The sequence below is a fragment of the Rhizoctonia solani genome, chromosome 16, assembly GCF_016906535.1.
Source record: "Rhizoctonia solani chromosome 16, complete sequence".
Lineage (NCBI taxonomy): Eukaryota > Fungi > Basidiomycota > Agaricomycetes > Cantharellales > Ceratobasidiaceae > Rhizoctonia > Rhizoctonia solani.
Window position 1 is genome coordinate 1,096,489 of NC_057385.1, and position 22,599 is coordinate 1,119,087.

At 48.7% G+C, this 22,599-nt stretch overlaps 5 protein-coding genes across 5 annotated transcripts; 3 read left to right on the forward strand and 2 right to left on the reverse strand.

Moving 5' to 3' along the window:
* Positions 1-751: 751 nt before the first annotated feature.
* On the forward strand, positions 752-2,103 carry RhiXN_01587 (tungstate-binding protein; the record flags this gene model as incomplete). The annotated part of the gene is made up of 6 exons (XM_043321406.1): positions 752-1,033; positions 1,096-1,271; positions 1,332-1,428; positions 1,479-1,562; positions 1,615-1,680; positions 1,735-2,103. 6 exons carry the CDS (start codon positions 752-754, stop codon positions 2,101-2,103), a joined length of 1,074 nt encoding a protein of 357 aa, XP_043187229.1.
* Positions 2,104-3,074: 971 nt separating this feature from the next.
* RhiXN_01588 (CAMK/CAMK1 protein kinase) lies at positions 3,075-10,521 on the reverse strand (the record flags this gene model as incomplete). The annotated part of the gene is made up of 17 exons (XM_043321407.1): positions 3,075-3,736; positions 3,795-4,167; positions 4,220-4,377; positions 4,431-4,535; positions 4,593-6,218; positions 6,269-6,711; positions 6,767-7,173; positions 7,226-7,405; positions 8,585-9,268; positions 9,329-9,434; positions 9,495-9,583; positions 9,640-9,676; positions 9,726-9,814; positions 9,879-9,959; positions 10,025-10,149; positions 10,344-10,406; positions 10,464-10,521. 17 exons carry the CDS (start codon positions 10,519-10,521, stop codon positions 3,075-3,077), a joined length of 5,286 nt encoding a protein of 1,761 aa, XP_043187230.1.
* A 1,426-nt stretch (positions 10,522-11,947) lies between these two features.
* Positions 11,948-16,085, forward strand: RhiXN_01589 (carbohydrate esterase family 1 protein; the record flags this gene model as incomplete). Its single annotated transcript, XM_043321408.1, has 6 exons — positions 11,948-12,168; positions 12,218-12,331; positions 12,395-12,644; positions 15,191-15,232; positions 15,290-15,659; positions 15,691-16,085. The coding sequence occupies 6 exons, from the start codon at positions 11,948-11,950 to the stop codon at positions 16,083-16,085; spliced, it is 1,392 nt and encodes a 463-aa protein (XP_043187231.1).
* Positions 16,086-17,317: 1,232 nt separating this feature from the next.
* On the forward strand, positions 17,318-18,552 carry RhiXN_01590 (carbohydrate esterase family 1 protein; the record flags this gene model as incomplete). Its single annotated transcript, XM_043321409.1, has 4 exons — positions 17,318-17,401; positions 17,456-17,529; positions 17,586-17,694; positions 17,755-18,552. The coding sequence occupies 4 exons, from the start codon at positions 17,318-17,320 to the stop codon at positions 18,550-18,552; spliced, it is 1,065 nt and encodes a 354-aa protein (XP_043187232.1).
* A 554-nt stretch (positions 18,553-19,106) lies between these two features.
* RhiXN_01591 (Sodium/hydrogen exchanger family) lies at positions 19,107-21,903 on the reverse strand (the record flags this gene model as incomplete). The annotated part of the gene is made up of 8 exons (XM_043321410.1): positions 19,107-19,766; positions 19,820-20,235; positions 20,304-20,696; positions 20,750-20,869; positions 20,929-21,069; positions 21,119-21,145; positions 21,206-21,277; positions 21,333-21,903. 8 exons carry the CDS (start codon positions 21,901-21,903, stop codon positions 19,107-19,109), a joined length of 2,400 nt encoding a protein of 799 aa, XP_043187233.1.
* Positions 21,904-22,599: the final 696 nt, after the last annotated feature.

Sequence of the window (22,599 nt, forward strand, 5' to 3'; positions counted from 1 at the left end):
ATTGGGACCCCCGAAAGCTTTGAGTGGGCCAACCACATGACTACAAGTAAGGAACAACGTTTCAATTGACTTGCCTTCGATTTCTTAGGGCCAGCGGATGTAATGAATCCAAAGCTTTTCTTCTAGCACTAACGGACTAGGTCACTTTGCAAAGAACCTAGGGTTGTTTCTTTGGATGGAGTAGAAAAGACGCTCCCATTTCCAGTACACAAACCCTGCTTCAAATTGCCGGACCCCTCGCATTAGCTAGTGAATAAACTGCTCGAGTCGCTTGTACAGCATCCAGCTCTCCTATCTCTCCATACACGAGGGGGGCAGTAACTCCAAGTCCGGTACGGACTCAATAAATTGGGGGAAGAATGTTGGGGGTGAAACAGCCGTGCATAAGGCCATGTCAAGAAATGATGCATCTCTGCTGTCAATCAACGGCACGTCTTTCTTTCTTGTGGTGCCGGAATCTCAACACCCTTTAGTCTTCTGCGGTCGGCTTACATCTAATAAGGTATGGTCTCTATACAATATCGTATAAGATATATTGGCTAGATTCTGTTCGCTTTAGTGTTAGCCAACGTGTTAGCCAACAAATGTGGTATCCCTGAATGGGTTAGATGACGCATCTAAGGTGGAGTGGATGAAATTATGCCGCCACCCGACCATGGGTTGTGTATTGTCTATTTAATGGATATTGGTCCAACATGTCTGCTTAACTTTCAGCTCATCCCTCCCGTCATTTCCTACCCAACATCATCCCATGGTTGCAGCTTCCCTTGTCCTTGCCCTTGGCTCTGGTCTAGCAGCAGCCGCTCTTCCCTCTCGACGCCAATCGACGGGAAATTCAACGGAATGTACTACTGGAAGCTCTATAGCGCCCTCGGGTGTATATTATGGTGTTGGGAAGAACGCGACCGACGGAGTTCCCGTGCGACTACGGATCAGTAATGGGGGTGCCGGGCTCTCCGGTCTGGTCGGTGCGCTGGCCAACGCCTTCATTACTTACAAGGTAGACCAAAACAAGACCGAAGGCCCTTTTGCAGTAAGCTTACTAACGTTAACTCCATCGTGCCTTCATTTTCTCATAGCAAATCATTCCTCTAGGTTGCATGGGTAAGAGGCGATACGACTGAGACAATCAAATATCTAGGGAATGGAGAGGCGGACGTTGGGATTACATATAACAAGGCTGCGGAGTGCCAGGCAGTATCAGATGGTGTGGCCGCTCGTCGGGTCTATGGGTTTAGAGATCACTTCTACCTCGCTGGCCCGCCCTCTAAGTGAGTGGAATTTATCATTAGCGTTTCCGTGCGCACGCGTACCAACAAGCTACTATCTAGCCCGGCTGGCCTGCAGGAATTCAAGTCAGGTGCACAAAACGAGAATATTTTGACCCAGTTTCAGAAGATTGTGAGGACAGGAAACAACGATACTTTGGTAAATTGGTGATATTTATTCATTGGATGCACTGCTAATTCGTCTTTCAGGTTCCTCCCACTCGTTTCTTGACGCGTTACGATAAATCGGCCACGAATATTAAAGATTCTGAGCTATTTATTGCAGTTGGCCAAGTAAGTGCTCATATATCACAATAAGTCTGCTGTCTTAGCCACCGTAATGTAGGTCCCTTGGGCATATGCTTACTCTAAGTGGTACCATCAATATGTTGCATATCCGATTGATGCACTTGTAAGCACCATCCACGCCGATACATTGATCCCAGGAAGATTGATGGTCTTTCAGATAGCTGCTGCGAAGCTAGGCGAATATACAATTACCGACCGAGGTACTTGGCTTTCAACTCCAGTCAACGTTACGAGTCAGTTGGTGCGCTACAACGAAGGCCAAGACGACCCAGCCCAAAGTGCCGCAGGCCAACCAGAAGGCCCAGAAGACCTTCTTCTTAACCCCGCATTTTTCCTTACTGGTACCAAAGTTTGTGAGGGAAATAAGCAACTTGCGGATGATTTCCTCACCTGGGTGGTCAGTGAGGATGGTCAAAAGGTTATTGAAGATTTCAGAGGAACAGCTTCCCCTACCGAATGGCTTTATACCCGTGCACCCACTCGCAACGATCTAAAAATCCAAAACTGCAGCATCACAGGTGCCTGATTCCGACAACGGGGGAATGCTCTCATTTTGAGAAGCTAGTAGAGTGTCATTGAATGTTGCTTTGCCGTATTGATCCTCGTGCTCTTTTGGAGGACTGCGCATGCGATGCTTGGATGCGGTTATTTATTTAATTCGTTATTCGTTACCAAACTATTAATGTTCAAACCTCTCATACAACTCGATAAAGATATGCTTAAGACGCTAACCACTGGAGCCCGAATCTAACAAATTTACCAAACTATTGCACTCAGCGAAAGCACAGATGTACCCGCTCAGCAGTCTGCCCGAATGTTCATTTTTATTAGCTAGCTCGTTAGTGACCAACCTTTAGATGGAAACCTATGGTATTCTAGCATTTGATGCGCATGCATCTAGGCTGGGAGACAACTTCGAACTGTCCAACGGTCAGCGTCCGACAAGCTTACGGCTAGACACACCTGCCGTTAAGTATAAATTTGTTTGGGTAGTAATGTAACGCCTGCTCAAATGAGTAAACTTATGTGCTCGAACGAGCGCATATACGTGGCTGGTCCTCCATCACAACTGTTGTTCTGAATATGTTGGGAGGGAGGTGTACAAGGGACAGGGAAGATAATAGGCCATTGCTGTTCGAACAACTCCGCCCCTTGATATAGATCCATGAGCAAGTGAAATAAATGAGACCTTCGACATGCCCCGAAATGGGGGTCCGACGCGCTCATACATGCTGTAACTCTGATACCCTCCTCAGTGAGCATATAATTTTCCGGTATATTCACTACTGTTTGGACACAGCTGAAGATTAAGCAACCAAGAGGTTCATGTATTTTATGATAGTGCAGAGTTTAGTGGTAAATGAGTGACAGTACAGACATTCGTGTAAAGCCTGAGGGGCGCATGAAATCAATAGCGAACACCAACCCAAGACATATATAAACAAGCAATAGGCAGGAACATATAGATAACGACGAAGATTAGATAAGACCATTTCATTATGCAACTTGTGCGCGAGACCAAGATCGAGAGTACGATGCAGCTGGTTTGGAGCGCGAGGCCTCACTTCCGGGACCAAATCCGCCTCCCACAAACACAGAGTTTGCGGATGGGATGGGTTCTCCCCTCTTTGGCCCTCCTGACATCATCGTTTTGAATGCACGGAATGCTCGTTCGGGAACTAGGTTGGTTGGTGAGGCGACACGAACGAAGAAGCCTTGTTTAGCCTCGGATTCTGTGTCGGACCCGGGTGCGATGTGCTCAATGCCTTTTCCACGAATAGTGTAGTCGGATTGGTAACCTTTGCCCTTGCGTATCACTGTCGACTGAGTCTTCAAGAAGTTTTCGTAAACCTGTTCAGTTGTTTCAACTTCGACATCCTGGGCCGATATTTTCCCAGACATTGCAGTGGCCGGTCGTGAAATGGCCGAGTTAGTCGAGGTCATCCTAGAATGCGTGCGACTATGGGAAGGAGATGGGGTTTGGAAGAAGCGAGTCCTTTGAGCATCGGATGATAGGGTAACTCTCCCAGAGTTACTTTCGTAACTAGTAGATCTTGAATGAGAAGCAGACTCAGATATGGGCACTTGACCCAGGATAAGTCTACGCGAGTCAGCATCGATGACGTCGCAGAGACGAGGCGAAGTTAGTGTTGTTGGTTCTTTTGTGCAAATAGTTATTGAATGATCACCCCCACGAATCAACTAGTTGAAACATACCTTTCCCCAACTCAGCATTCAGACAGGGTGTAATTGGCCTAGAGAGACGACCTTGTGGCGCGACCGGAGTATTGAAGCTCGTGCTTGAGGCCGTACTCGGGGGAGTTGGAATGCTAGAGCTTACGGTCGCTCGCCGATTAAGCGCGTGAGTTTGAGGTGCCGCGGCGAAGGTTGTGACGCTTGGGTTCACGTTAGATACGATAGTTCGAATTGTAGGGTCCTTGGCTGAAGTGCTGATGCGAGTGAGCCCAGCGGATTGGCTATGGTTCAGGCGAGGCGGTGGTGGAGGGAGCGCAAGCGGAGTGGGATCCCCAACTTGGAAAGATTGACGTGCATCTTCTACTACCTTTTCAATTCCTCGTATCCAATCCGCCTACCGAAAACTGGATTAATATCAACTTCATCATAACTGCGTAATAATTCACCAGTTGATTCTCTTTATTCTCTGACATAGACTCATCGTGCTGATGGCTGAGTGCTTCATCGATGGACAACGATCGCCTCCGCCCGACAACCTCGGGTGTTACAGACCGAAGTACCTCGGTTGCACCGGCTGATGACCGCCCAAAACGAACAGCTTTATCTGTAAAATTTTGGATCAGCCAAATTTTAAAAGCAATACGTGTGAATACATACCAATTGACTGAAGGATACTCTGTTTGATGATACTCGTATTTGAGCTTTTGGACATGCGAGAGAGACAAGGGCTGCGGATGACTTCCACGGGCAACGTGATAGTGTCTGAAAACCCCTCAGTTATAAAGCGCTAACAACGTGCGCATACATGTGGCAACTTACCATCCCCCTCATCCTCGTGGGCCTCCGCCCTTTTGTCCTCCACTTTCTTTGCCTTTTGGCTCGGTTTCACATTTGAGGACCCTTTCGTATTTGTAGCATCTCCTAGGACTTTGGTTGGTGCCTTTTTGGCTGGGACCTTGGGGTTTGCGTTCGTCTTGGGACCAATTGTAAACACAGGCGCTTTGACATTGCGAATCCGAGCGGAAGATGCGGCAGCTTTGGCGGGTGATGCACGAACTCGACTAGGGGAAGGCTTTGTTTTCACAGGAGTGCCGCGTGGCGTAACCGGAGACGTTCGAGCCACAACGCTTGTACGCCGGTTCTCTTTCGCAGCAATCTTTGATACACGAGCCTTATTGGCAACGGGGCTGGGAGACTTGGTTGAACTGGCGGGAGATTGTGCAACTGTAGACAGACGAGGGTTGCTCTTGACAAGAGACTTGGACGCAACACCATACCTCGCTGGGGTGACAGGAGTACGTTCGGGCGTTTCCAGTGCATGGGTACGGTCGAAGAGAGCTTGCCGGCTACGGACCGAACCAGAATTGACCGGCGTACTAGCCGCTTGAGGTGCACTAGAGACTTCGGCCTCGGTGGAAAACACGATGGAACGAGACGCTGTTGATGAATTCTTGATGCGACAAGATCCGTCTGTAGTGGTGAAATTGAAGGGGTTGCTCGCATTGGTGGGAGTTGATGGCTCTGCAGTGATATTGAACACTGATCTCACATCGCGGGGGTTGTACGGAGCCGGGGCGTTCTCCCGTGATGCTGCTGTGCTTACGACAGCTGCACTAGGGGTCTCGGCGATAGCGGAAGAGTCTGTGGGCGTGGCTGGGCTTTCAGATTTTCGAGAGAAATACATCGAGGGACGCTTCTCTATCGGCTGCTCAGAAATTTCATTCTCCTTGTCTTTACCCTGCTTGCGGCCAAAGGAGCGCGAGAACGACATAGTCATAGAGAAGGTCTTGCCATGAACCTTGGGTTTGACGTTTTCCTTGTCCTGCACGGGTTCCTTTTTCTTGGGTGCCAATGCAAACGTAGCGCTACGATTCTCCTTGGGGGCAACTGCTGACTTTTTCTCTTTCAAGGCATTGACTGACTCCCTGGTCTTTAGGGCTTTCTCGCGCAAGATGTTGGTAGAGCCTTGTTCCTTGAGCACCTTGGAGTTCTTATCCTTGAGGACGGCGCCCGAGTTCTTCTTTTTGAGAAGAGAGACCGATTCCTTTGGCTTGATAGATGGGGGATTTTCTGGAGCGGCGTTCCCTGGAGTTACAATTTCGAACACCTCCAGTGCAGTCTTCCTGGGAGCCTTCTTGGAAGTGCCAACGCTTTTGCGGAATGCCTCTGTAATAGATTTGGAAGTACGGTGCAAGGTCCCAGTGCGTGATTTGACAGTTTCAGAGCGGGCCGGAACGTTACCCTTGTCGGCAGTAGGAGCTGCCTTGGTGGTGGCCGCCTTGATACCAAGGATTGGACGTTTGGTGACAGTAGGCTGTTTGCTCTTGATACTCGCTTGAACTTTAGCTTTAGACCTGGACTGAGCGAGAGTCTGCCTAGACCAAGGGGGAATTATATCTGACAGAACCGAGAGGTCGACCGAGAGATTAGAACGGCTCGTTTCGTCTATTTTAAGTCGTCAGGCTTGAACGAAGAACGAAATTGATAACACATACCTTCTCCCTTGAAGTAGGGATCTGCCAAGACGTCTAGAGCGGTGGCTCGAAGGTCCGCATTGGGAAGGACCATCCGTTTCAAGGCCTTTTCACATGGCTTGCTCATGATGCCCTCCCACTTCCCGATCCATTTCCCCTTGACGGTTCTTGTCCAATAACGCTCGAGGTCCTCCTTGCTCACAAAACTCTCTCCCTCGACCTCCTCAAATGGCGTACGACCAACCAAGATTTCAAAGAAGGTAATTCCAAGCGCATATACGTCAGATTTGCGGGTGTCATGGGGCTGTCCTTTGGCACGCTCGGGGGCGAGGTACTCTGGGGTCCCGTATGCGAGGTTCGACTGAAACGCATGACGCGAGGTCAGGGTGTAGTGTTCGGCGAAGCCAAAGTCAACAAGAACCGGCATTGGAGACGGACCGCCTGTGAGGATGATGTTCGCGGGTCTGAAACATGAAGCTCTGGGTACTGTGAAATTGTATTCAAATCAGCAATACTCACTTAATATCATTGTGGACAACACCCCGCTGGTGCAAGAAAGAAACAGCATCCGTGAGGGCAAGGAACCAAGGCTTCGCCCGGAACTCGGGAACTTCAACGGGAACCGGGATCGGAAGGTATTGCATGGTGATGAGCGCGTAGCTCGGAGTGATGATGAACGAATAAAACTGAATAACATTCGGATGGCCAACTCCCACAGCATCCTGAGAAGAACCGGATGCAGAGGCCTCTCGCCGAAGGGCACGAACGATCTTCATTTCGTTCCAGAGAGATCGTACGCGAGCTGCCGTAGTCGGCGTTTTGGAGCGATGAACAAGCTTCACGGCAATTTGGGACCCATACACAGCTCGTTCTTCTGCCAAGCGAGGCTCACAGAGCCAAACAGAGCCCCAATTACCGAAGCCGACCTGAAGACTAACGTCAGCCAAACATGAATATGAACCGAGCAATCCAACATACCTCTTTAACAAACTTCATTTTATCACTCAACTGTTGATCAGATAGACTGAAAATGTCACTGGAATGTTGTTCGCCAGTCGAAATATTGGCTCCAATGCTAGTTTCAGCATTAACTGGGACAACCCCAGTATCGCCGTGAGATTTGCGTGCAAAAGTGGAATGGATGGTTTCAGACTCATGCTCGGAAGTAATGGATGAGCACACGAAGGAAATCGACTTGAGGCCGCCGAGGCCGAATTTATAGCTTCAGATGAAGATGCCGCCATGAAGGACAATGGGGTTGGGGACTACTAAGGCTTCTGTGGTATTAAACATTGCCAGAAGGCGTCGACCGGTGCTAGATGGACCTAACGTTGAAGCTTCCCGGTGTGGCTTCCTGAATTATGGTTTGTAGCAGATGGGTATGCCAACGAAATGATATAGCGATAGCCGAGAACGCAGAGCAAGGGGACAGCGACGAGAATCTGCGGGAACAACAACGGTCCAGAAGAGAGCGATAGTTAGCACAAGTCAATCAAATTGGGAGCCCAGAAACCCAGAGAGAAAATGGAAAAGAAAATATGGGACGCGAGGCCTAGTTGTCGATGGGCCCTCTCTTGATCGCAGAAAGGAAGGCAACCGGAGCCGTCCTGGACGAGGTCGAACACGATTTCAACACTCGACACGGTCCTGGCGCTTAACGTCCCGTGATTTGCCTTCACGGGCCTAGCTTGACAGTTCTGCCACTATCCCGTCCTGATATTTGAATACTACTAACTAAACATAGAAAATCCCGCATATCTGTGTGTCGATTCAGTTCAATATGCAACTTAATTATCTGTTTGCTAGTTATATGCATCTAGTAGGCCTGATCGTCCCGCCCTCGTACATCAATTATTAAAGTCGCAGATCGCACGTTGCATGCATGTGGTTTTAGGTTACAATCTCGGAACGCAGAACGTCAGAACGACACGCTCTACGATGCGATGATAATATAGTGCTATTTATGATACACATATAGACAAGTAAGGTGAGAAACATGCAAAGCTAACGAATGCTGTACGAATGGGTTGAATGTTATATCAAACACTGTCTATGCTCATAACTGAAGGCTGAAATTCAAAGCAAACCGGAGGGAATTGGGCGAATTAGATCACAGCAGCCAAGAAGTGTGGTCGAAAAGCGACATTGCACGAAAGCAAGATAACACAAATTTATAGCACAACCATAAAGTGGGTATAAGAGCCAGGGAATAGCCGGAAGGCGATACCCCATATCCCAAGGAAAATACCGTAAAAGAAAGTGCGAGCTGAATGTTCACAGTCTGGTCCCATGCAATATCTCGGTCGATTTACGGCCATCCAGGCTTTCTTGCTTTACTATCGCGCTACCTCCAGCCGTACTCGCGTCCCCGATACTCTTTCTGACAGAACCATCCAGTTCGTCTTCGTTGTCGAGTTGGGTGGTAATCGTTACTGTGACCTCCATTTCCTTCCGTGACTCTGAGGAAGCGAATATACGACCGAATATTGAGTTTCGGTTACCACTATGTTGGGATGAATGCACGCCGTGCCCGGCCCGAGTTCGTCCTGCATCACGCTTCTTGCTCGGTGGGGGCAAACCAATAGTTACAAACCCGGGTCCAGATGCGTTTGCCTCGATGTCGTCGACTGTTACAATTGAGCTTGGTCTGTCATCCCAGACTTCGCGCCTGGGTGAAGGCGTCCTAGGCGACATTTCCATTTGTTGTCCGCGATCTTGGAAATGATTGGTGGGCTGCTGGTTCTTGCTTGTGCCACCAAACGTAGATCGCCAAATAGAGGGGCTAAGTAACCCGGAGTCGTGACCCTTTTCTTGAAAGTTTGGTGTATTGGGGGTAATAGGAGAGCGGGGAGCAGATGAAAGTACGAGAGCGGCTGAAGCGCGGCGGCCGGTGACTGTAGCACCCTGATTACCATCCTGGCCGAGTGAACTTCCGTTTGTGGGGTGGGGGCCGGAATACGTCAAGCTTGTTCCAGAAGTGGGGGATGTCACCCAGAATAGGACAATTGCGTTGATCGTGACCTGTAGATAAATATTGGATTTGAGACTAATATTATTTTACATAAACAAATGATAACTTACGTCTGTTCCGCAACTGCCCAGACATACCCAGCCAAGTTGGCGTCCATCCATGACAGTCAGAATCGCAATGTTCAGGGTTGAAGTAGTTAGAGCTGCGAACGCGGCACTTTTACGCGAATCTGTTTATCAGCGCGGAGTTCGGAAGAGTATTTTGCTTTGGACTCACACAAGAGTGCGAACCGCGACTGATTTGAGTCTCGGATTGATGAGTTTGCTTCGGGCAAGCGGCCATATGAACAACCCAGTCAGGAAGATCTAGGTCGATCGAAAGAGTCAGGAACCATAATAAGAGACGGCATTACACAACTAACATTAATATAAAGATCGTAAATGAGAAGCGTGAGTGAACTGGCAGTCGTGTGAGCAATGCCCATAATAGCTGATGTGATAAACTCACGCTAAGCGTTGAAGTCCAATTACACATGCACCGTCCGCTCTTAAGTAAAAAATTCTCCCGAGTAACATGAGGACGATGACCACAGCGTACTAGTGTACCCAAAAGAAGCTCGTCAAATTGGCCAATTGTGGCAAAAAGGATTTGGAGACTTACCGGTGTAACTGTAATTAAGCAGATACGATAAACAGGCGACTTTAGACGAGGTTGATGTGCTCCACCCCAGACGACATGAACCTGGTGATGAAGTCAGTGGTGGGCTCATTGGTAATTTTCAGGGGTAATAACATCGCATGACGTACCTTTTCAATGAGAAACCCATACGTCAGAATTTTGCTAAGGACATAGAGGGCGATGCATGCGTAGATGCCTAACGAGCAGCTCATCTCATCTTTGGAAAGTCCTGTGCCCAAGACCAAAACACCAGCTGAAAAAATGTCAAGGGGAGGGGTCAAAGTAATGGCCAGGAAGAAACTACTTACACAAAAATACAAAAATCCAGGAGTCGGCGAGTACAAGTATTACACATAGACGCGGCCATGTAATGGTTGACCAAACTTGATTCCAGGAAAGATCTGGAAATGATGTGCGACGTGCAAAGCAATATCCAAGTACGCTGACACCCAGGAGATGGATGACCGAGGAGAGCGATTGCATCCCTGTAGTTGAATAACGAGCCGAACACTGATGTATTAGCCAACATCAAACAACAACGCGCGCCAATCTATCTTGATGACTGACCTGGATTAGGGAATACAACCGTCGGTAAATGGGTAGGGTCATCGGTAAAGGGGTTCATCGTGGTAGGAGAAGAGGGAAAGCAATGACTGTCGGGGAGAGGAATGGGAACCACAACAGCCAGCAGCCCTCCCGCCCTCGCTGGTTTTCAGTAAAGTTCGACTGGGACCACGATCACGGCAAGGTAAGGATGGGCCTGATGCTCCTGTCAAACTCACGTGCCCGCCGAGCGCTCGGTAAGGTTAAATTGAATGTTGTAGGCCGCGGCCGATCGCCACAAGGCGAGTCTGTTGAATTCTCTCCTGGCTTCTAGGTGGAGGCAAACTTGCATTTGATACCTCCCCCTGGTCCTAGTCGACGTTCGAACAAGTGGGTATTAGGATCTGCCCAACCATAGCATGTGAATACCAAGTCGTGAGAACGCATTGTCGACCCCACAGCAATGATATATAACCGGCGCTATGATCGAAAGCCGTTGGCGCTTACGGAGTCTCAATCATGATACAATTATAAGGTTTTGCCTTCGAAAAGCAGCCTTGCCTGGATTTTGCCGATGAGCAACCCGGAACAACCGGTTGGTCACACATTCTACTCGGCTCATTTTTCCGCAGGCACCAGTTGATCCGGTCCCTCAAACCCCCAACCACCAGCATAATTTAACTGCCATCGGTACCGAGAAGTGTCTCAACTCCAGAAAGTCTGAATTGTACTGTGCCGCATTCTGGCCACCCGTCGAGAAAATCATCTTGCTGTTCCTGTTCCTTTATCGCGCCACTTATAGAAACTCACGACACTGTATTAACATAAGAAAGTAAATGTATTGCGTTTGCTACGGAAAGGCAAATCGACAAGGGTGTAGTCTGGTCCCACTTCACATGGATATACGACACAAAGACCCAAGATGGTGGTCTATGCTTAACATACAAGCATCTGGGGTTTAAAACGTCGCCCGCTCATCTCCGACAAGACACCGTCCCCACAAATCTTCGGTAGCGTCAGATACTAGTGTCGCCTACAATGGAATCAAAAGTCGATATAAGACCAGTGAACCCCCAGTTTCCGTTCCTGTGATGATTGTCAACTCGGCGACAGATAGCCTAAACATCCATGGTGTCATTATAGCTAGCCGGTGGGTCGATTGCGAGCACGAGGTTTTTAATTAAATTCCGCCGGTATTTGAACACCGAACAGGCAAATCAATTACGTTTGATGGTTTATGCACCAGATGCCCTTTTGGAATTGGGCCGCTGTAAACGGGACCCAGTGTCCGATACGTTTGAAACATCATCTCTACTATCAAGTTCCAGACCACATACTAACATCCTTGCATTGGCGGGACTAAAGTTGAAAAAAAAGGAGGAGAAAAAGGGCCGTGAACACTCTGCATGACAATTAGCAATCAAGGCGGAGTTGCGAAAAAGTCCAACCAAGTTCTGCAACAGGGTCTTCTTCCGTAACCTCGTAATTCGATCGACCACGACGTCACCATGCTGTTTGCCAACCTTCGCGGCTCACTGGGGCCACAGCTGAAGCCGCTCGCTTACTCCGCGTTCGGCCTCTTCTTCAATGGACAAGCGACTCGCTCAGCCTCTTCGTCGACAAAGTATATGCTTCGAAAACCGTCCCCTAGTGCGCCTAGGGAGGTCCCTCGGCCTTTGGTAATCCTGAGCGCGGAGCAGTGGGATAAGGATTCAAAGGACGGGCAAGTGTTGCCCTATGCTCATATTAGAATCGTGCAGCTAATTATGTGGATATAGAATGCAAGGTTTCGCAGCAGCATACGCCGAGCGGGGTTACACAACGCTCGAGATCGATCTCGCGCCACCCCCATCAGAAGATTCGGCCAGTAAAACTTCCAAAGCGCTGATAGAGTATCTCACAAAAGGTCGTGGTCTACTGTTCATCAACCTGTTGATCTAACCATACCCGCGCAGAGCTGACCTCCCACGTACGACTGGCTGCTATACCGTTCCCTCCGTTATAATCGCGCGGGCAGGTGCATGCATTGTCGCTCAATCGTACATCGAGTCGAACCCCGCATACGCTCTCGCTCTAATTGAACCACCTCTCCAATCGAGTTGTGTCCCCAAGTTACTACCGACACCCACCAAGGAGTTCACATTTGAACCTCGTTTCCCTATCGCCATTATTTCGACATCAGAAAAGATTAAGGGGCACCGCATAGTACGTTGAAGGAGAAGAAGGGATGGTTGATATCCTGGAAGTGGGTGATATAAAGGGAAGCGGTGCGCTGATGAGATCGAAAAGTGGATGGATTCAATTGGGGTATAAAGCTTGCTACATAGAGTAGAGTTGCAGTAAGTAAGGGGTTGAAGGAAAGGTGGCTTGACTAGCGATACTGGTAGTAAAGAACGTGTTCAATAACTCGATCTGATTCAAAACAAAAGAGTAGTATCACAGCTCTTTGCGCCCAAGTTAACACGAGAGAGAAAAGCCTCACAAAGCATTGGTACGGGGCAGTGAATAATTTACAATGAAAATGGGAAAAAGGTCGTGATCTACGAGTTCATTCATTTCGAAGACTTGGATGATTTAGTACTGGCCGAAGTAGATGATTCACTAAGGAGCAAGCTCAATCGACTAGAGCAATGCATAACAACAAAAATAACTTACGCAATGCTTTTCATAATAGTCAGCTTTCCTGAAGAAGCGGCGCTGGCCATCTGGCGCTCGATAGAATTATTGATCTTCGCGCTCAATGTCTACAAATTGGCATTGTTAAAAGGGAAATCAACACGTGATCCTTACTAGGTCACCTTTGCAGTGATGCGTGTTTCACAGCAGCTGCTTTCTTCGGCGGAACCTGGGTCTTGCGTGAGGACATATCCAACCACTGTGTTAAATTTTTGACCTACCACCCTCTTGCCTTTCTTCGGGTCTTTGTTGGCGGCCCGCCCAGGGCCTTTGGATTGCATGCCCTTTGTCTTTCCTTGAACCATATCTGCAACTCTGAGCGGGGACTGAGGAAGTGGAAGCGCACTGGGGGAGGGGTTCAAGATCGTCGGCAACGTTGTCGTTTGAAACCAATGGGGAAAGTAACGCTTGCATAAGCATCCATAAAAGGCAAGAGGAGGTGCACGTAAATACTCACCTCGGGCGCAGGAAAAACGCAGAGAGATACAGGTTGGGCAACGACAAGGAGCAATGGGGATGCTGAATCACTCCTAAACATGCGGCGCCCTTGCGCGTACCTGCTCTGGTGGCCGCTCTAACCAGGTTTGAGGTTTGACAGATGCCGTAGCTCGTCTTTGTCAGCAGATAACCACTCAATGGTCTGAAAATCGGTCCAGCCCAAATTGTAATAGCTTGTGCCTATTCCAGACAAGGCTTCTATCAGAAGTCAGGATCGATAAGTCAGTAGTATAGCCTGAAGTCCAGCTCGGCCGCCTCCAGGTCCTCAAGCTGGGTACTCACTTGGGTTCATAACGCATGAAAACATAGTGATGTTGACTGTGACATTGTGACCCCCCCCCAAAGGCAAGAAGTTCATGGAATTCATGTTATTGATTTGGTGTTTGACTGAGCCAATGGAGTAGGGAAAATCCAGCCTCAGCTTGCCACACAATCGCCCGAATTCCTTGTTTAAAGCACACCGTTGGTCATGTGTTACATCTACGAGCGATCGCCGTGTTGTGGGCGGCAAACTGTGCACATGAAGAAATGTACGCGTGAATATGCTAAACTTGGTTTTACATATCGGTTGAGTTGGTACACGAATATCATCTGCAATTCGCACTTGTTTGCGCCCACTCGCTTGCCCATAACTAATAATCCCCCTTATCGAGATCAATAAGCCCACATTTCGAGGGCTCTCTATTCACTCAAACTATACTGTTGAAGTTGTTTACTTATCTGTGAGTCATATATAGCGCACGAAACGAATATTTGAGTTATATATTTGCCTTTCAACCCTGATTTTGGATTGAGTACACTACCAGAACCTGGCATCATTGTTTAGGTCATGAATCGCTCATAGCCCCAATACTTAGCGCCGCGTAAGATGTAAATAGGTCTAATGAGAAGCGTCAACCATAACATGGTCAGAGGTTGCCCCTCCGAGTGTCAGGTATTTGGAATATGATATTATTGGTCTAATTGGATGGACGCTTGATCCTACATGTTTGATTTTGAAGGATTGTGGTCAGTAATTGTGAAAGCAGAATGCTAAGAAGTCTCTGGGTGAGCGCATGGAACCAAAGGCAAGCGTGCGTTGAATTGATAAATCTGGGTCATATTGTTGTTCTCAGAACATTTACATGATCCTCAGGCATTGTTTCCGACTGGTGTTTCGCAAATTTGTCGGAGAGAAGCATAGCATTCGATGAATTTTAATTTTGGAGAACGGTCGTAACTGTTGATATGTGTTTCCAGCCGACTTGATCAAGGCACAGCTCATGTATGACAAGCAAATATCCTGTCAGCGGCTTCAATGGCATGGGGTTAATGAGTCTTCCTCAAGCCTTCTTCAGGCTGAATGGTCATGATTTTGTATTCTCGGAGTAATCCCATGTGGAACCGGGGCGAGCCTCATATACAGGGTATGGTATAAGTATCGACATTGATTCTCAACACTTCGTCATCCGATCCGTCTACAAACCACCTCTACCATGCGTTCTACAGGAGCCTGTCTTGCCTTTCTGGCTATATTTATGAAAACCGCCTGTGCAGTTCCTGCACAATCACAAAGTCCTAATAATTCGACAACCCAGCCCACCAAAGGCCCCAATATCCCACGCGGTGTCTTGACTAAGGTATATCAAAAGTTGAATGGGGACTAAGAGCTAGTACTGATCTGTACTGTTAATTAGATCACGGACTTTGGAAGCAACCCCACGAGCGTAGAAAACTTTGTTTACGTTCCTACAAAACTGAGGTCCAAGCCTGCACTCCTTGCCGCAATTCATTACTGCACTGGTACAGCCGATGCCTATTATTCCGGAACTCAGTATAAGCAGCTGGCCGATCAGTATGGCTTCATCGTCCTATACCCCGATGCTCCCGACAGCGGAGGATGCTGGGACGTTCACAGCAACGAAACGCTCACCCACAATGCCGGAGGTGATTCTCTTGGTATCGCTAACGGACTCCGGTACCTCATTGCCCAATACGGCGTCGACACCAGCAAGGTCTTCGCAACCGGAACATCGTCAGGAGCAATGATGACCAACGTACTGGCGGGTGCTTACCCTGACCTGATCCGCTGGTGCAGCATTCGCAGGTGTTCCGTATGGCTGCTTTGCTGGCCCCAGCACGTGGAACAATGATTGTTCTACTGGTCAGCTTATCAAAACCGCTCAACAGTGGGGAGATCAAGCTCGCTCCGGCTATCCTGGGTATAAAGGTCGCCGACCCAAGATGCAACTCTGGCATGGCTCTGTCGACACAGGGCTCCATACCCAGAACTTCTACGAGGAGATCAAGCAATGGACCAACGTGTTCGGTGTCAGCCAGACCCCAACTGCTACCACTCAAAATTGGCCACTCCTCAATTGGACTAGGACGGACTATGGACCCAATGTTCAGGCAATTCTGGCTAGCGGTGTCGGCCATGACATCCCAGTGCAGGCGACGCAGGTTATTCAATGGATGGGGTTAGACAAGTGATTCAAGCAACATGTATGCGCGGTGTATGATTGGGCCCTGGCGAGTTAGGTGTCAGACATACATGTATTTTAAGTACCTTTGGCCACGGTTATCTGGTTTGCGTTCATAATTCCAGTTGGCTATAATAAAGTCAACATTAACACGCAATTAAAACGCAGTGTTCGTATCACATTTGTATGTCTCTAATTGATTTTAATAACTATCTGGGTAATCAGATATGTCATCTTTCTGCGAAAGCTAAACAGGCTAGTCCCTAATATATCAACGACTCTTCCTAGATATTAACAGACGTCAAGCTCTTCAAGTACGTGATTCCACCATAACTCTCCGACATGGTCGCAAGAAGTTTAGGGAATTTCCAGCGAAAATATGGATACGCTATTATATAATTGATCAACGACGCACTTACGAAGAGTGATTGCAAGAGATTATGGAAGCAGGATCAAAAAGGGATTTTGAAGCCGTGGAGGTCTGGTCCACCTGATAGGCCCTGACTGCGTTATAACGAGATGCCAGCGAGAAGATCAACAACCGAATTTTACATGTGGATCTACACTCATTTACCTAGTGGTTTAGTTTTCAGATATAGTATACGAATTGTACTTTTTTTTAAATTCCGGTTTGTAGAACGGTCTCATTCGTATTTAACAACCTGTTGCCTTTACCAGTAAAAATAACTTTTAGCACGTGATCAACTTGAATGCGCGATGACCCTCACCCCGTCTTGTTCCGAGAATACTGCCTCGGCGACGTCTAGATCACTTCTTTGTGAGCTTAGAGTCCCTCGTGAGTTTTTCGGTTCTCGAGGTTCGAGCGATACTCGAGTTAGACCGTTTTTTATGCTAAGTTTAGAGCGTTCCGACCCTCCTCCGGCTCTATTTCTAAATCGGTCGCTGTTCCCGACTGGTGTTTCGCAAATTTGTCGGAGGAAGTCGCTAGGCTAGTTGGGTTTTGGCTTTGAGAGCGGCCGCAACCGTTGTCATGTGCTCCTGGCCGACTTGATCAAGGCACGCTTGTGTATGGAATGGTGCTTCCATAGACAAATGTTGCGTTGGCCGTTGCAGAAATATGGGATCTTTGAGCCTTCTCTCGTGAGACCGTAGACCGGACGTTGGTCATGAGTTTGCCTTCTCGGAGTAACTTTACGCGGGGTCAGGCGAATCTCAAATGTAGAGCCTAGTATAAATATGAGTTATGGTCGTCGACGAACTCGCCAGCAGCTCGTTTCTACCATGCGTTCCACAACCACTTACCTGACTTGCTTGGCTTTGTTAGCGAAGGCCGTGTCTGCGGTTCCTGTATGGGGACAATGTGGAGTGAGAACAATTTTTATGATACACTGAACGGACGGTGTATTGACTGCTCACCAGGGCATCGGATGGACTGGATCAACGGTTTGCGACACAGGATCCACTTGCACAAGAGTAAACGATTATTACTACCAGTCAGTAGTGCTATTTCGTACATTGAACCGTGTAGTAATAATTGCATCTTTTAAAGATGCCTTCCCGGTAGCGCCGGAACCACTACGGCACCATCACAAACTTCCACCAGTTCAACAACCCAGCCGACCGGAGGTGCCAATATTCCGCGTGGTGTCTTGACCAAGGTAGACTCACATCGATAGACTTATGGACGTTGAAGAACGACGCTCATTTATATTCACCAGATCACTAACTTTGGAAGCAACCCTACCAATGTAGAGAACTTTGTTTATGTTCCTACAACACTCAAGTCTAAGCCGGGTCTCCTTGCTGCAATTCATTATTGTACAGGTACCGCTCAAGCATACTACTCTGGCACCCAGTACAAGCAACTGGCTGACCAGTATGGCTTCATCGTCCTATACCCCGATGCTCCCGACAGTGGAGGATGCTGGGACGTTCATAGCACCGCCACACTCACCCATGATGCTGGCGGCGACTCTCTCGGAATCGCCAGTGCGCTTCGATACCTCATTTCCCAATACGGCGTCGACACCAGCAAGGTCTTCGCAACCGGAACATCGTCAGGAGCAATGATGACCAACGTGCTGGCGGGTGCTTACCCCGACCTGATCCGTGCTGGTGCAGCATTCGCAGGTGTTCCATACGGCTGCTTCGCTGGCTCTGGCATGTGGAACAGCCAGTGCTCTTCTGGCCAACTGATCAAAACCGCTCAACAGTGGGGAGACCAAGCTCGCTCCGGTTACCCTGGCTACACCGGGGCCCGACCCAAGATGCAGCTCTGGCATGGATCCGTCGACACGACTCTTAACACCCAGAACTTCTATGAGGAGATCAAGCAGTGGACCAATGTGTTCGGTGTCAGCCAGACCCCAACTGCTACCACTCAAAACTGGCCACTTCCCAACTGGACCAAGACCGAATATGGCCCTAATGTTCAGGCGATCATTGCCAGCGGTGTTGACCACAACATTCCAGTGCAGGCGACGCAGGTTATTCAGTGGATGGGGTTGGACAAGTAATTGGGACAGCATGTATGCGCCTTGTATCATCGGGTACCAACGAACTGCAAGGGCTGCAGCATATGTATTTAGGAAATTCGCCTTCGGTTTTATTTGTTGTTCTGGTCAGAATTACGCAATATCGAATGTCATTGATATTCAACGAGAAACTTTCTGGACGGTGAGACTCCGTTGGCGCTGATAACCGTGTCAATGATAATTGGATTTACTAAATCGTCGTTATTTCTATAAATTTAAGACATAAAAATGACGATGTAGCCAACATGTACATATGTCTGAGGAAAATTCAACACAGTACACTCTATATTCGCCTGCCTATATAATGTTGCAGAAAATGCTGTTTTAGGTTCCGATTTGTGGGCATTACAACAGACAAACAAGAGAACTATGAAAGGTAAAAACTACTCGACAAACACGGGAATGTCTCATGCGCTACGTAGGATATTCGTGAAAATGTAAGTAAAAAATAAAACCAAGTACCACCTCAGCATACACATCACCCAACTCCTCCATTTGGCGGGCACCATTTCTTCTGATCTAATAGATCAAGCCGTCTACTTTGACTTTTGCGCAGGTAAATCAAACATGACTCTGTGCGAGCTCTCTCCGCCCGTAGTTCCGTTCGGAGGTGTCGTTCCCTCTCCACCAGATGGTGCAGGTCGGTCATCCGCAAATCGGATAGACCTCGCAGGGCTCACGTCGCGCCTGGAGTCGCGCACCGAATCAGCTCTGAGTCTTGCTGCAGGATCTCTGAGTAAGCTGTTGGGAGCTGAAGCCGTTCGAGCATGTCCCTGCGTTCGCTCGGTAGCCGCCCGTGGTCGCCCTATTAAGCGATCTCGAACTTGGTTGCGGAGTCCTCGAGTATGACTGCGTGATCGATCTTCTTCCTCCTCGTCCGGAAGAACAATCGATGGGAGCTCGGGAGTGGCAGAAGGGTGTCGTTGTGAGGCAGATGGACTAGTACCAGCAGCTGTAGCCGAGGAAGGTTGACCATGCTTGTCTTTACTGCTTTCGTTGCTATGAGTTAGACCAAGCTTCCCTCCAATGTGCTCGGCCTCATGTTCAATGGCACGCAAATGATCAGAAAGCTGGTGATGAACGTCTTCCCGTGTTCCTGAGATCGTGTGCTTCTCGACATCCGGCTGCGAGGCTGAGTTAGACCGAGAGCGAGTTCCACCGGGCGCATACGCATTCTTGACAACTTCGACTTGGACCTTTTTGACATGTGAGTACTCCAATTGAAATGTAGGAAAAGCAACAAACATACCTCTTCGCCGTTCCCAGGGTCACGTTCAATAACGAGATGTGGACCCTCCCTCCATTCGGTCGTCTCTACATCCTCCTCTCGACCAAGTGGGGCACCATTAATCCGACCCTTACGGCCTTCAGAAGACGTGATGTGTTCACCAGTGCCATGCTCCTGTTCCCTGATATCCTCAGTTCCGCTGCTTCCTTCGCCAGATAGCTCGGATGTAGGTGCGCTCCCTCGTTTCTCATCGAGCGCAGGCATCTCGCCGCGTTCCGCAACATCATCCCTATTGACAACAATTTCGTCGCCAGGCCGAATTTGCCGGATCTGGTCAGCCCATTCGGGTCGGCCTTCAATAGTATCACGGCGGGACCAGGTATGCCGGATCGAATGCACACGTTTTCCAAGAGAGAAGAACGGAATACTGAGGCCGTCTAATATGGAGGTGTCCGTGTTAGATAACGTTATTCTAGGGTCGGTATAAGGGGTTGCGTGCACTTACGAATCATAATACTGATAAGAACCATGAAGGCGATCACTGGCTGTATGGAATGTCCCAGGTAATCAATTTGTTGAGGTGTATCTCCGTTGGACAAAAGTCCGTTTGGTTCGATTTCCATAGGTTCAGGTAGTTTGATTGCAGCCAAAGTGCTGATAAAAACCGCACCAACTCCCATGGGCCCGAAATGCCCCGCAAAGACGCATTCACGAAGGGTGTGAATATCGGGGATGAATTTGTAGAGTGCGAGCATGATCGGAAGCCGACGAAGAACTACTACTGCAAGACCAAGGACGATCAGGCGCCATGGCGAGATAGAGAGCTCTGGGGCGTCAAAGTCTTCAAACGGAATCCAGGCTCCAATAAAAATGAAACAAGCACAGTTGAACAACAAATCTAGAGTTGGCGTTAGCAAGTGATAGAACGTCATGTGTGAGCTGGACACGTACCGATGACGTTACTGAACATACTCTCCTCAGTCTGACGGTTGAACCAACCATCCCAAGCGAAAGCTGTTCCGCACGCGAACGCTGCGAGAAGATCATCTGACCCAAGAAGGGTGGTTGCCCCTGTTTAAACGATCGGAATTAGTTCGGACGGGCAAGGGCAGGCAGGTTGAGATACGTACCTATGGTAAGGAGGGCCAAGCTGACGTATTGAGCGACATAACTCTGTCGATCGATGAGATCTTTGCGCTCGCAAAACCTCATCAAATGACGGAAGCCGAATCCCAGAACGGCTCCGAAGGCAATACCGAGCGCAACCTCGTCTATAACACGGTCAAGACAAATTTTAATTGTCAAGTTCGGCCTACTCACACAGCCAAGTGACATAAAACCATTCACCTATATAAAAAAAAGGAATTTGTTAACTTGGAAATTGATATAAACATGAGGTGGGCGTACCAACTGCTACCCGATCCGACTTTTCGATGATAAGGTAGATAGCAATAAACAGAAAGGGGAACGCAGCACCATCTAAACCAATTAGAAAAATTAAGCATATGAGGACGGGATGTAGGCCGAAACTTACCGTTGCAACCTGATTCGGCCTTGAGGAGATCGGTCAAGTGCCTTGGCACATGTTTGTCAGCGTATTTACCACCCACAACTGCGGCGGCCAAGATAGGATCGGTTGGGGTGAGGCACGCTGCAATAACCAGGGAGCTGAGGAAAGTGAGTTTGGGGATCAAGGCGTAAATAAGGGCCGCGCTGATGAACCAGCCATAGGTCATGACGGGGACGAGGAGCATAAATAGGGATTTCCAGTGTTTTAGCATGTACTGCTTTGGGAGCTCAACCCCGATGGCAAATACGCCGATGGCCAATACCACACGGGTGACTTCCAGCGTGATTTCATTCACTACTTCGTGAGAGTTTGCCCAACCGCGGGGATCAAAAATGCCGGCGCAGTAGGGACCTATTATGATCCCAAAGACGGTTGCAATGACGGCTTCACCAATGTAGGCCTGGACGCGTATAAGCTTGGAGAACATATCGAAAAAGGACGGAACTTGCCTTTTCACGAATAAATAAAGAGAACATTCCAAATAATACAACAAAGCCGCCGAGGAGGGCGTAGGCCAGATGAGGTGTCGAGACATCGAACTGAAAACAAAGTCAGTAAGAAAAATCTGCGAGCGCCCAGATGAGAGTTCGAGGAAAGGAAGTTGATAGCGGTAACACGAGAAGTAGATATATGAGTGCGGCGAAAAGCGCGCAGTCTGGGGGATCAACTCCAATAGAGGCTTGAATAAGCAAGCAATCAGCAGGCAGCACTTACAGGATGGAAGGCCATGGCAGTTAACCAACCAGGACCAAGGCCTGATGTTTAAATAGCGATGAACTCGCCTGAAACGGAGAGAAGGAGAGCTGATGTGGTTAGCTGGTCAGCTGGAGGAGCTGGGCGTCAAGAACGTATACAGAAATGTCCAGCTCGCTGGAGTGGTCGTCGAGAGAGGGTCGTTTCAGGACGTCCGGATGGGCCTCGTGCACTCTACCAGTTGTGGTATGCGATAAGCTTGCCGCAAGTGGAGTAGCGCCTCGTCTCTTACTCTCCTTACCCGGCGTCATTTGCTTCCGAAATACGGCACCCTTTCGGCCAAGCAGTCCTGCCAAGCCCAGCGACTTTGTTCAAAACCTTTTACTCGCCAAACCATGGGCCTGACTTTGGCTTTGATCAGCCGCTACCGTGCCTGTGTAACATGTCTGTCAACGCTGTCTCCAAATTCACCCCTACCTGCCCTTGGGCCGCTACTTGAGCGGCAACCCATCCCCTGCCCTCCTATCCTTAGCGCCAG